This window comes from Rhizophagus irregularis, chromosome 24 (assembly GCF_026210795.1).
Source record: "Rhizophagus irregularis chromosome 24, complete sequence".
Taxonomy (NCBI): domain Eukaryota; kingdom Fungi; phylum Glomeromycota; class Glomeromycetes; order Glomerales; family Glomeraceae; genus Rhizophagus; species Rhizophagus irregularis.
The window spans coordinates 477,529-491,450 of NC_089452.1; the positions used below are offsets into that span (position 1 = coordinate 477,529).

The following is a 13,922-nucleotide window of genomic DNA, read 5'->3' on the forward strand; positions in this document are numbered from 1 at the left end:
TTCAACAATAGGATCAACTCTTCTTACAATTCTGACAAAATACAATATTCCTTTTTCTCTTCCACGTTTATTTATTTCAGATTCAGCCGCTTATATGAAGAAATGTTTTCGTGAAGTGTTAAAACCTGTTATGCCACAACTGATTCATGCTCCTGTCGTGCACACATATTGAACTTAATTGGGTAAGTAAAGTATTTTTGTTATAAATTTAATTATCTCAAAATAATTTTGTATAATATTTTAAATTTGTAGTGAAACATGGCAAAAATTTAATCCATTTGCTATTTTAAAAGAATTCTTGGCTAAAGTAAAAGAATGCTTTGTTCGTAGTCCAGCAAGAAGAGGTAGATATTTAACACACTTACGCAATTATGGTATATCTTCTTCTTGTAAAATTCCTCTTCCTACTTCTACATGTTGGAATTCATGGTTTAAAATGGTTGAGTATACAAAAATACATATACTCTATTGGAATTCCTTTTTTCAGGATGAAATAACCAATGATTCAACAAATGAAACACTTAAAAATATTTTAAAAACTCTTTCTGATCCTTTCAAATTTGGTACAATTTCAGTTTATATTCATTTTATTTCTATATATGCAAGACAATTCATACAAGATACTGATTTTTTTCAGAAACAAAACAAGCCTATATTTCCATTTGTAGAGGGACGCCTTAATCATCTTTCTGCATTTTTAGAAAGTAATTGCAATTCTCAAGATTTTGGTCCAGATCTTGATAATACTATTATTTCACATTATTTTAACCCACCTGATTTTTATCCTGTTTTTCGTTTAGCTTTTGAAGCTGCTTTTAACAAATTTAATGCTCATATTCCTTCACATCCTACACGTTCACTTTTTTTGGCTGCCCAAATTTTTGATCCTAAATATATTTTACTTGGTCCATTGGAAAGAAAAAATTTACGTCAATATAGTGCTATTAGAGAATTAGCAAACCCTTCAGATGAATTACTTTGTGAATGGTCCATTTATTGTGGGTTGCAATTGGAAAATTCAGTTGGAGAAATTAATTTAGAAGAATATTGGATGAATTTTGGAGATAAATTACCAATTCTTTCAAAAATTGCACTTGATTATATTTGGTTACCTGTATCAAGCTGTAGTGTGGAAAGAAGTTTTTCAATTTATAATAATATTTTGGATGAAAATCGACAAAATCTTTCAGAGGATTCTTTGAAAGGATTAAATATGATGTATTTTAATGGAAACTAATTGTAAAGTCAAATAATAAATAAAATAAAATTTGATTTTAATAAAATTTTTTATAGCCGAAATGAGCAGAATTGCGAAATAAATGAGCAGAAAATGCGCCGAAATAATCATTTTAAGTCCGCAGAAGCAGGGCAGATCATAGGTTAAATCGCCGGCAGATTTTATAAAATTTCGCCGCAGAAATTCATCGTCCCTGTGGTGCAGGTACAGTGAGAGGGTGTACGATATTAACGCTATCACGTGCAAGTGCATAACTCCTAAACTCGGGCCAGTTTGTACGTTAAAATTGTACATCCCCACTGTACGTTAAGGACGCCCGCAAATCTTCATCCAAATATTATTCAAATAAATCATCCGATTTAAATTAATAATGTTTAAAAATTTAATAATTCAATAAGTGGCAATAATATAATAAAAATATGAAAATCCATAAAAAGTTTTGCAGCAATTATTATAATTAGAGTATTTATTAAATTTCAGACTGTGTAAATTAAGTTACACCATGTTATCACGCCATGTTATATTATATTTCTAGCTATACCATATATTTGTAACTGAAAATGTATTTTATCAAAATTAAACACCTCACAAAAATAAGCATTTCCTTAAACTTTTCTAATGAAAATAGTATTGAAAATAAGCACCATCTCAAATTCCTGCAAAATGGGATACTAATAATAAATGTTATATTTAAATAATAGACGCGTACGATGAAAATAGTTGATTTAAAATAAATTGATTTTATTTTTAGTTTATCTTAATTTATTATATTCATATTTAAACCATCTAATTATTTTTCATTTATAGTGCACGCTCATGATTATGCACATATTATCTATCGTTCATTTTATCGTTATTTTTTCAGTTAAAAATTTAAATTAATCAAAAATGATACCTACAAAGGTCAATCACAAAATGAGTAAATATTTACATCCAGATAAATCCTGGAGTATTTCAAATAAGCCATCCCCTTATAATAAAAGCTTACTTGAAGTCTTGAATTTACTTTTGCCCATCTTGTCTTTAAATCATCGTCACAATTGTCACAACTGTCGCAATATTTGCTCTTGAATATCGTGATATTAAGTTATTAAAATGATATACTATTAAATAAATGCGATTTTGTTAAAGGTTTATAAGTTTTAGTAATAATATTATTATATGTTTGTAAGGGTTAAATCATCACTTTCATCATCTTTAATCTTTTTAGCACTTTTACGTTTTCGTTTTCGTTTTCGCTTTTTACTATTATTAACATTAGTATCTAGATTAGAAGTACTAATGGTACTTGCTGCACTCTCCATATAACTTGATTTACGAATAAAACATGCTACAAAAAATCCATTCGTAAAATCTTCCGGTAATGTACGAATAAGTTTATCTGCAGATTCTATTTCATATACATTATTACACAAACATCAATTTTTTTTCAAAAAAAAAAAGTGACAAACGTAGAAATGAATTATAATCATTACCTTCATCATCAACGAATTCACTTGAAATACCACGTCTATCCCAAGTTGGTATAACATCATTTCTATTTGCTAATATGAAATTATTATTTTGTTGTAATACTCCTTTAATAACTTGTTCATTTTCTTGAGAATGAATTGAACATGTTGAATACACGACTTTTTTCGCTGAAGGAACTATATTTATTATGAAGCATAAAATAAATTATTAATTAATAATAGACAGGTTAATATATTAAAAATACTTACATTTGAACGCATGTAAGATAATTTTTATTTGGAATTCACTTAAATTCTTTAACCGCTCTTGTGATTTTTGACTCAGATCGGATTGATCAGTTTCTTGTTCTTTAAGATAAAAACACGTTAAGAATCGAACTCGAACTCATTACAAATCGATAAAAACAATATTCACCAGAAGAATCAACTAATCCATCTAATCGGTTTACTATTCCTGATCCAGAACAAGAAGGATCAACTAATATATATTCAACTTTTGAGTACCTTTCATCCAACGGATTCACATCCAAAAATGATTTGTGAATTGCTTCTATATCTAAAGTTATTCGTTCCAATTTTATATCAATTAAGGATAATAAATTCATAATTTTCTTAAAAAAAAAACGCGAAACAAAAAGGATACTCTTACAACCGGCTTTTTGAGTTAACTTTTCCAATAATCTTAATCTCTTTTTATCAAGATCGAATGCCCAAATTTTCCCAGTATTTTTCATTACGGCTGAAAGATGTGAAGTCTTATTTCCTGGTGCAGCACATGCATCGATTACATATGAATTAATTGAAGGAGAACAAATATATGATGGAAAACATGACGCTTTATCCTAATTTTTTTTTAATCTTTCAGTCCCTAATAATACAAAAATTTAATTTTCAACTTAAACAATAATTGAAACGCATACCTGAAGAATTATTTTACCGGACAAATAAAGTATATGATTGTGAAGGTCAGTGTTTGGTGGTAATACTAATAGATCAGATAAATGAAAATCCTTGCGTATTGTCTTCGAACTATAAATATATATTCTGTATTATAATAAGTGCTTTTTGTCGAAATGATATATGCATAAATTAATTACCTTAAATTATTCAATATTTTGATCGGTTCCTCAAGCACATACCCTTCTGATTGAAAATGTTCAATTACCTCCTCAACGGTAGTTTTAAGGGTATTAACACGAACATAACGTGGTAGAGCAACTAAATTAATTATATTAGTGATTTGACCACATGAAAAAGATTTCCCATTAAAAATTTTCAAATAATAGTACCTGAGTTGCGATAATCTGGAGATATCAAATCTTCGTTATTTTTCACTTTTAATTTAATTTTTAATTTAACAAGTTCAGCTCTTAATCTGATTTCATTTCTCATGATTGCAGTTTTGTAAGGACCATCTGATAAATTCTTTATTCCATTCGAAGAAAATAATAAATCATGCACTAATAAAATAGTAATATTTTTTGGTAACTTGGATAAAAAAAAAACAAAATATTAATGATAATTATAATTGATAAATAAAATATAAAAAAAATATTTACTTTTTTTTCAACTTTAAGTAATTGAGAATTCTCAATAATTTGATTAATAACATCTCTGTCTTTAAAAAAATAAAAAATAATTTTAATTGATTTAAATATGAGTAAATACAGATAATTTGAAAATTATACACACATTTTAATGTTTCGCATATTAAAGCATACATTTTTTTCTTTTCTTTAACATTATCTGCTAACGTAAGTGATTTAATTGAACCTTCTTTTGTCGCTAATTTCGTTAATATTTCTGCAGCTTGCATATAAAAATTCATTTTTTCAATAAAGTTTTACGGAATACCAGATGGTATTTAAATAAAAAAAAAAATTTCGGCGGATTGGGTTTGTGTCACACAAATGGGTAACGTTAAAATTCATAAAATTTTTATTACTACAAGTCTACGACATAAAAAATTAATTAACATGATTAATTTTTTGTTTTTCCTTCCATTAATATGAAATGACTTCCCCGTTTTCATTACAAGATTATGCCCTAAGACTGACATCGCATTGTGCAAGGAATGTCTTATACCCAATGGGCAGAACCAATCAGCGTTTAGCGTCATTGGTGTCAAAATCACGTGTTTGTCCAACAGTTGATTATCTTCCCAGAAAATTTTTTCACCCCCACGTGACCCTAAATAATTTGTCACCCGTGTCACAACTGTCACATCCCTCCACTTTCTCATTTTTTATAAGTATTCTGGGGACTTAGATTTTTTTCGGTGGGGTGAAAAAATTTTCTGGCGATACTGGAGTAGATACAGTTGATTGGGTAATTAAGGTGTAGATCACAATGGAGGTACAATGGGATTTCAGTTAAAATTAAAAAGTCTTTACATTATGATTCATGTCAGTCATAATTATCATTAATAAAATATATGAATTACAGCATTATTTTACATAATAAGGTAATAGGAGAATTACAACAAATTTAAACTTTAACAAAATCCTATAAACCAAATTAAAATCATTTGGAAAAATTGGTAATTTATATGAATAAGTTTGTATTAAATCTTATTTTGTTGTTTTGTTAATTGGATACTGATATTATAAAAAATAAAAGATTTATATAACTAGAATGGACTGATTATGGACATTAGAAGTTAAAAGTATTTTTGGATTTCTAATTCATTCAATTCCAATAATACTTCCAAATAAATCATTGAAAACTTCCAATATTTATAAAATATCATATAAGTAAGTATACTTTGAACTTTCAATTTTTCAATTCCAATAATACTTTCAAATCATTGAAAATTCCAATGCCTATTACTATATATAATTCTGCTATAATTATATTTTGCTTAATATTAATTTAGTCATCTGATCTAATATTTTTTTTCAAGTTAAATCTGAAAATATTTGTAATTAAGTTTTTTATTTAATAATAATTAAATAAATTAATTTTAATAAAGAATTTTTTTTTTCAATTTTAATAAAACTATTATTTAATAAAAACTACTATTATTTAATAATTACTACTATTATTTAATAAAAAATCTTGCTTTTTTTAACTGCAATATATTTATAGATTTATTAAAGTAAATAATAGAAAATATATATAAAGTAATAAATTATAACTTACTTTAATATTATTGATTTATAAACTACTTTATTATTCTATATAAAATTCCATATATAGGCACTTTGCAGTATTAAAAAGGGATAAAACTACTAAAAAAATAAAAAATGAGTTAATATAAAATCTGAACAAATTATAGTATTTAGAATATTTTTGGCATATAAAAGAAATTTAAATTTTTTCAGTAGTTCCATCTTTTTTTGCTGTAAAGTGCCTATATATTATTTTTTTTTATTTAATAAAAAATAATACAAATGGCTTTTTTTATTTTTAATAAAAAATTGGCTTTTAAAAAATCATAATTTGATAATTATTAATTAATATTAATTTTAATTTTTAGTAAAATCAATAATTAAAAATACATTTAAATATTTTTTTATAAAATTATAATAAAAAAAATGATCTAGTATTTTTTTATTTTAAATTACTATATTAATTAAATTAGGTTAAACTATAATTCAATTTAATTTAAATAAAAATTTAATCAGATTAATTTAATGGATTACTTAAATTGATTTGATTTTCTTAAAACTTTAATTAATATATTATTTAATTGCTAATTTTAATATTTTAAAAGTACTTAAATATTAATTTTAACTTTAATTATTGTATAATATTTTGATTTTTTAAATATATATAGTGCCAGAAGTTTATACTTAACAATCATGTGATTTTGTTTCAATTTTTTAAGCTGAATTTATATTATGTAATCCAGAATTCAGCTAATAAAAAACTGGGATTTCTTGTGTAAATACTAATAAAATGTGATTTTTAAAAATTTTTTATTACAAATAAAATAAAATATAAGAAAAAGTGCAACAACCATTTTATAAAAGTCATACATTAATAAAAATTCTTTTTAAAAAATTATATTTGATTTATATTATGATAATTCAGGCTGGCATTATCATAATGCATGGAGTCAGCCCAAATTATCATAAATTCTGGCTAAGGTTGCTTGCCGAAACCTAGGGATTTAGGCAAGATGGCGTTTCGCCAAAAAGCAAAATTCTGCTGAAACTATATTAAAGTTATATTAAAAAACTGGCGAAACTTTGGAGAATAGCGAAACTGCTGAAACTTATTATAAATGCCGAAACTGCCGAAACTCTGCCGAAACTATAATAAATCTATAGTAAAATTTTGACGAAACTAATCGTAGGATTTTGAAGAGGTTTAGACAAGCAACCTTAATTCTGGCTAATATATTTTGTTTCAAATTTGGGCTGATTATATAAAATTATGCAATTTCAAATACTTATAACTTTTTACATAGTAGATTTTCTCCTAAAAAATCTGACTGGTAATTTGATAGAACTTACCTAAAGAATAAAGTTACCAGTTTATTTTTCTAAATTGTATTTTTTTTAAGGAGTTGAAAGATTTTTAAGTGTTATATTTTTATTGTCAAGTATAGACTTTAGGTACTATAGTAATATAATAAGATGTATTAAAGCTTTTAATGATTTTTATTATTCTTATTAAAATTGAAAGTATTATTAAAATTAAAAGAATTGAAAGTTCAAAATAATTTTAGCATTTATTTAATTTAATATTTAATTAACTTAATTAAAAAATAAAATAATAGACCAGTTATTATTTTTTTAAAAATAAGTTTAATAAATTTTACAATTTTTTTTTTATTAAAAATAAAAGAAATACTTTTTATAATATTTACAAGATTCTTTTTTAATTTTAATAAAAAATAATACAAATGGCTTTTTTATTTTTAAAATTTTATAAAAAACACATTTAAATATTTTTTTATAAATTATAATAAAAAAAAAATGGTCTAGTATTTTTTTATTTTAAATTATTAGATTAATTAAATTAAATTAAAACTTTAATTTAATTTGATATTAAATTAAAATTTGATCAGTCTAACTTAATAAATTACTTAAATTGATTTGATTTGCTTAAAACTTTAATTAATATATTATTTAATTGCCAATTTTAATATTTTAAAAGTACTTAAATATTAATTCTAACTTTAATTATTGTATAATATTTTGATTTTAATGATTTTTATTATTTTTATTATTGAAAGTAAAAAGAATTGAAAATTCAAAATAATTTTAGCATTTATTTAATTTAACATTTAGTTAACTTTATTAAAATATAAAATAATAGACCAGTTATTATTTATTTAAAAATAAGTTTAATAAATTTTACAATTTTTTTTTTATTAAAAATAAGAGAAATACTTTTTTTGTTTTGTTTTTAAAATATTTACAAGAAATGGTAATTTATTATTCACATTTTTTCTTTTTTTTTTTTATATAAAATTACAAAAGTATTATAAATTAAATAATATTTACAAGTTTTTAAAGTTTTTTTTTTTTGTTTAAGAGTTTGTGTGGAAAAAAAAATTCATAAATAAAAAAAAAAAAAAATTCTTAATTTTAATTAATAAATAAATCTTACAACTTATTTAAACTTATATATTTAAATGTTTATATATAAATCTTAAATTCATTCAAAAGTTTCAATAATAAATTTTCTTCTTCTTTTTGAAGAGAGATTATTATTATTAGAACCAGATGAAGAGGGAGAAACTGAATTATTAGGAAAATAAGAACCTTCTAATTCAAAAATTCTACCTGAAGGAGTACTTACAATTGAAGTTGTAGTTGAAATTGTTGAAGTTGTAGAATGAGGAGTATCAGGATATGAATTAGAATCACGATTTGATTGATTTGAATGTGTATTTGATTGAGTATTATTTGGTTTAATTATGGTAGATATGGAAGAGAAAGATTTGGATAAAGGAGAAACAAGAGTTGAAGTTGGAGTTGTATTTGGGGAAGTATGCGGGGAAGAGGTAGGAGAATGTTGATGAATAATGTGTGATCTTTGTAATGGTATGATGGAAAGTTGTTTATGATTTGATATATTATCATGTTGAGAAGAAATTTTATAATGATGGGCAACGGAATCTGAAGCTCTACGTGGATTTTTATTATTATTTTCTGAATGAAAAGTGAATGATGATGATAAAGGAGAAGAACACATTTGAGAATTCGAAAAATAAGGAGAATTTGATGAAAGAGGAGAATTTGAATGAAAAGAAGTTAATAAGAGATGATCAGTATTTTTCCTTATTTTTGTGGAACCTTTAAAAAAATCAGGGGATTCAAATAAAGATACTGGAAGACTTGAACAACTAGAAGAACATGAAGAATAAGATGAAGGAAGTGATTTATTACTTTCACCAGATCGTGAAATAGAATAATTATTATTATTAGCTTCCCTTATTATTGTAAACCTTCCTTTCTTAATTAAAACTTCAGTTTCAGAAGATCTCCTTGGAATCGTGGCACATTTTTCTATTAAAGTCATTTTCGATTTATCATATAAATCAAATTCATCATCACGTGAAATATTCAGCGAATCAATGTTTTTTGTATTTGATATAGAAATAAATCTTGAAGAAGGTTTTTTTACAAGATTCTCAGAATTATCCTGTTTTATTGACTGAATTTGATCTATATTTATTGACTTTGAAGATGATTCTATATCAAGATCACGAGAATCCTCCTCTATTATATTATCATCAATATTATTATCATTAATAATAATTTCTTTGACAAGATTATTATTTTCATTGTTCAAATTATTTTCTTTATCATCATCATTAACATGATCCATCTTAATTTCATCATCCATACACACGTTATTTACATCTTGTGAATTGATATTTTTATTTCTTTTTCTTTGATTTTTTCTTATAGAACAACAAATTGTTGTATCTGATAAAATGGTTTGATGTAATCTTAATAATATATTCTTCCAATTCTTTTTTTCTTTACCATCATTTTTTCCAACACTTCTTACATCGATATTAGTAGGTAAACCGCCAGCGTTTATACCATCATGAGAAGTTGTAGTAGTATTAGTAGCAGCTGTCGTCGTATTATTATTATTATTCATCCTACCAAGTGTATTATGTGTATTCTTTTTTTTAAAAAATTTGAAATGTGGCATTTGATAAATATATATACGTAAGTATATATAAAAAGGGCAAATGAATACACACTATCAAATCGAAGTATGAAATTATACGATAAAAAATGAGCTTGCAATATCGTAAAAAATTTTTGTGTCAGAAAAAAAAACGGGCAGACAAGAAAAAGAGAATATATATATATATATATATAAATAAGTGTATATTTTTTTTTTAACTTGCGTAATATAAGAAAAGAAAAAAAAATTGTTTTATTGATTTTAAATTTTTTTTTTTTTTTTTTACTTTTGGTAGTTTTTCAAAGTGCGTATTTATATAAAAATAAATAAAATAAACAAATAAAATCTCGGATATTTTTTTTCGTGCTAGTTTTTATTAATATGGTATAAAATATCGTGATTTTAATTATATTATTAATGCAGAAGGTTCAAAGGAAAAAAAAAAGTTAAAATTTAAACAGTTTAAAATAAAAAAAAAATGTGCATATATCGGTAATAACGGTACTTAATAATAATAGTAATATATTATTATTTAATATACATATTTATATATATAATATATTTTATATTTATACAACGTATATTTAAAAGCCAATATTGTGCAATTATGCTGTTATTATACAATTAAGTAAATAACAGGTGTATTATTATTATTATTTAAGAGAAGGAAATAAAATTCAAAGATTACGCAAACATTTCGAGACTATGTAGAAAAAAGAAAAATTTGAGGAGACAAAAAAAAAATAAAAAAAATAAAAAGGAGGATTGTAAAAATGGATTTTAGAGGCAATATAAATAAATAAAAAAAGTTACAATAAATAACAATAAAATAAATGAACATAAAATTGAGGAGAGTTACACGTAAAAAAATCGATAAAAAAAAATGGAAAGTAAAGTTTCATTATAATGCATTTGTATTGGACGAGGAGACAAAAGAAACTTCTGATAATAACCAGTAATAAAACTGGAACATAATCAACCAACTTATCATTTTAGTGTCGTATTCAGGAAAAAAACCGTTTGCATTTGTACTCATACGTAGTTCAAAAATAGCATTAACCCTGGAATTTTTTAATTTTAAATATAATGCAAGCCAAAACTTTTTTAGTTTTCATTCATAAAAATCTCTCTCTTAACAATCATTATTGATAAACAATTACGCGAATAATAATGAATATCAGGATTTTTAATCATTTTAATCGTTATAATCGTTTTAATCATTTAACAATAAAAGAAATTTGTTTCATTCATAATAATTTTCCTATAACTTTTTTTGTTTATAATTAAAAAAAAACAAATAAATCCTCTCCTCTTATCTATTTATCTGTTTATTCTATTTATTTGTTTGTTTATTTATTTATTTATATTTTTTTTCTTTTTTTTCTTTTTTTCATTTTTTGTGTTAATCTATCAAGATCTTTTTTTTAATCATTCATTATAAAATAAAATTCTAGAAGATCTAAAGAAAAAGGGATTTCCGAAAAGATTTACCGTAGTAAAAAAGGTTTTCTATCAAAAGGGTTTGGATTGTATAGTAAAATTCCGGAGATATCCGAATTTCCTGGTAAAAAAAAAATATTTAATTAAACAATGAACAACAATAAGTATAAAACGGTTAATATGTCAAACACTCATGACACTCATGACGTGAATTATTACGTAATTTGATGTCTATCAAATATATAAAACCTTATTTCGTAAATACTATGATATTATTATAGATGGTTATATTTAAAAAAAAATGCAATAAAATGATTCTTCTTTCAAAAATAACTTTTTATATTTTAATCTCATGTCTACAAGTGATTCCTTAATATTATTATCAAATGTTTGAACGAATCCTTTTATTAAAGTTCATTTAAATATAAAAAAAACCTGATTTATCCAAATATCCCACACGAATTTACATATTTTTCACAGATTCGTACATTTCAAACATTTATAAACATACACAACGCCTTATATAAATTTCCTTCTTCCCCTTAATCGAAAGAAATCTTTTATAGAAGATATTTGATCAATTTTAATTATCATACATAAATAATAAGTAGGGTTACCTGATGATCTTGCATCTGCACCGTTCTATTACTTTTTACTTTACTCCCATGAAAATCATATCCCATGTGATCACATAATATCACGTTAAAAAGTAATGTGCTTCCACAAGATACATACATAATACGTGAGAAATTTTTTCTTAGTTATTACACAACTTACACATAACCTTATTCGTATTGGATTAAAGATAATAAACATTAATGCATTCTCCCATTTTTTCAAAAAATATTCATTGTTTGACTTGTTTCATATTATTATTAGTAAATAATTTTAATAGTAAATAAAAAAATGATTAATAAATTAATTATCTATTTTTCATTTCCTACTTAACTGTTTCAAAAACAATCCAATTTTCGAATTTTTTACGTTTTACCTTTAATAATATTTGAACTAATTAAAATAATAATGCGATTGATTCATTTTGAATTTTGTTTCTTTCTTTGAGTTCTTTATAACCTTTATGTTTTTATTTTCCGCTTTTTCCTAACAAAGAATTTCAAAAAGGTATTAAAAATTGTGGATATTTTTTATCTAATTGTGATATTAATAAATTTTAACTGCGTGCGAATTTATAAATAATTATTGTCTTTCTGATAATGTACAATGGCATAATGCTATATATAATGCTTCAATGATACCAAAATTAAAAATGACTAACCTTAGAATTACATAAATACATAAAACGAATTCAAATCTGTCGTTATGTGCCCATCTGCCCAACATACTGTATTCCTTGCGGATAAAATGGTACATCAACGTTACTAACTAAAATACTGACTGATAATTTCGGTAGTTTGAATTCAAGTAACTATTATGTATAAAAAAAAAAATCTGATAAAGTGTACTTTGGTGTACAAACCATTCAATGATAATCTACATCAATTTATTATTTGATATCTCCTCTCAAAATTGCCTCCTTTTCTAAAAGTACATGCATATGTAATCCCGGCTGTAAGATAAGATAAAACTTTCCAGGCATTTGCTTGTTATTGAGTGAATCATTTCCATATTTAATTTATTTTTGACCGTTTCTGAATTTACGAAATGTTATATTAATGAAGGTCTCGTGTGACCGAAAAATAAGTAAAAATATTACTACCTCTCGAAGAGGATAAACAGCTGAAACTCACTCGTAGATTCTTCATTACGATCGAAAATTCATTAATATATTATATACATTATATATACTCGTCTCTAAAAAATGATCGCCTAAGGCCTAAGAGTAACCTACTTCTCTCCAAGAAGATAAATTTGATTTTTTGCTGTACTCTTTAGGGTTACATATTCCTATCGCCTTACGTGGCATAAAAGATATTTTAAAATTCATCGATTCTTCTAAATTAGGGATGAATGCGAAATTGTTAATTATAGAAAAAAACAAAATTCATTTATTTCGACTTTTATACCTATTGGCTTCACATCTATTCTGTTTTCAGCTTTAGATTTTAATATCTTATGGTTCGATATCATCAACAATTTTCTCGATAATATTCGAGAAAATGTATCGGAATGTAACTATAGCTAAAGAAATAAATAGTAGAAATTATCACTTAAAAAGAACAAGGAAAGGAGACTAATTTCTGTGCAAAGTAACCTTACATCACAACTTGGGCTGAGCTTCTATAGGATCCTGTAAGTTTTGCATTGTAAGTAGCTTTTTTTTTGTTATATAGTGTTCAAGCCATAATTAAGCCACGACAGAGAATTAAATTTTGTGAAAATAAATGTAACGAACATCAAGTCACATAATTCGACTTTTCTATCAAAAACTGGATCGTGTTAACAGAAAAACAAATCAATTATATAATAATTAATTCTTTTTTTTCGGTATATAACGTATATAAACGAATAAATATTTAAACTTTCTACAATAGTTTCTATCTTCAGTTGATACGAAAGATCAGTTTAACTTATTTTATACAACGTTTTTAATTTTTGAATTTTGATTGAAAATTTAAAAAAAATTTAGAATTTAGGTAACCGTCATACAATCGTCATGATCGTCATGCGGCTTTTCCTTTTCCCGATCAGAATCAATATATATATATATACTG

The 13,922-nt window shown here is 24.1% G+C and overlaps 3 protein-coding genes across 3 annotated transcripts; all 3 read right to left on the reverse strand.

The window, feature by feature from the left end:
* Positions 1-1,763: 1,763 nt before the first annotated feature.
* OCT59_015833 (uncharacterized protein) lies at positions 1,764-4,757 on the reverse strand. The gene is made up of 10 exons (XM_025315941.2): positions 4,402-4,757; positions 4,269-4,327; positions 3,999-4,197; positions 3,807-3,927; positions 3,630-3,738; positions 3,353-3,551; positions 3,125-3,265; positions 2,959-3,057; positions 2,713-2,886; positions 1,764-2,627 (listed from the first exon to the last, which is right to left on the reverse strand). Exons 1-10 carry the CDS (start codon positions 4,535-4,537, stop codon positions 2,395-2,397), a joined length of 1,470 nt encoding a protein of 489 aa, XP_025181731.1. The 5' UTR covers positions 4,538-4,757; the 3' UTR covers positions 1,764-2,394.
* A 3,562-nt stretch (positions 4,758-8,319) lies between these two features.
* Positions 8,320-9,777, reverse strand: OCT59_015834 (uncharacterized protein; the record flags this gene model as incomplete). The annotated part of the gene is made up of 1 exon (XM_025308294.2): positions 8,320-9,777. The coding sequence occupies one exon, from the start codon at positions 9,775-9,777 to the stop codon at positions 8,320-8,322; it is 1,458 nt and encodes a 485-aa protein (XP_025181732.2).
* Positions 9,778-12,568: 2,791 nt separating this feature from the next.
* Positions 12,569-13,338, reverse strand: OCT59_015835 (uncharacterized protein; the record flags this gene model as incomplete). Its single annotated transcript, XM_066132075.1, has 6 exons — positions 12,569-12,645; positions 12,728-12,741; positions 12,800-12,899; positions 12,968-13,007; positions 13,100-13,203; positions 13,275-13,338. The coding sequence occupies 6 exons, from the start codon at positions 13,336-13,338 to the stop codon at positions 12,569-12,571; spliced, it is 399 nt and encodes a 132-aa protein (XP_066003103.1).
* Between the last annotated feature and the right edge of the window lie 584 nt (positions 13,339-13,922).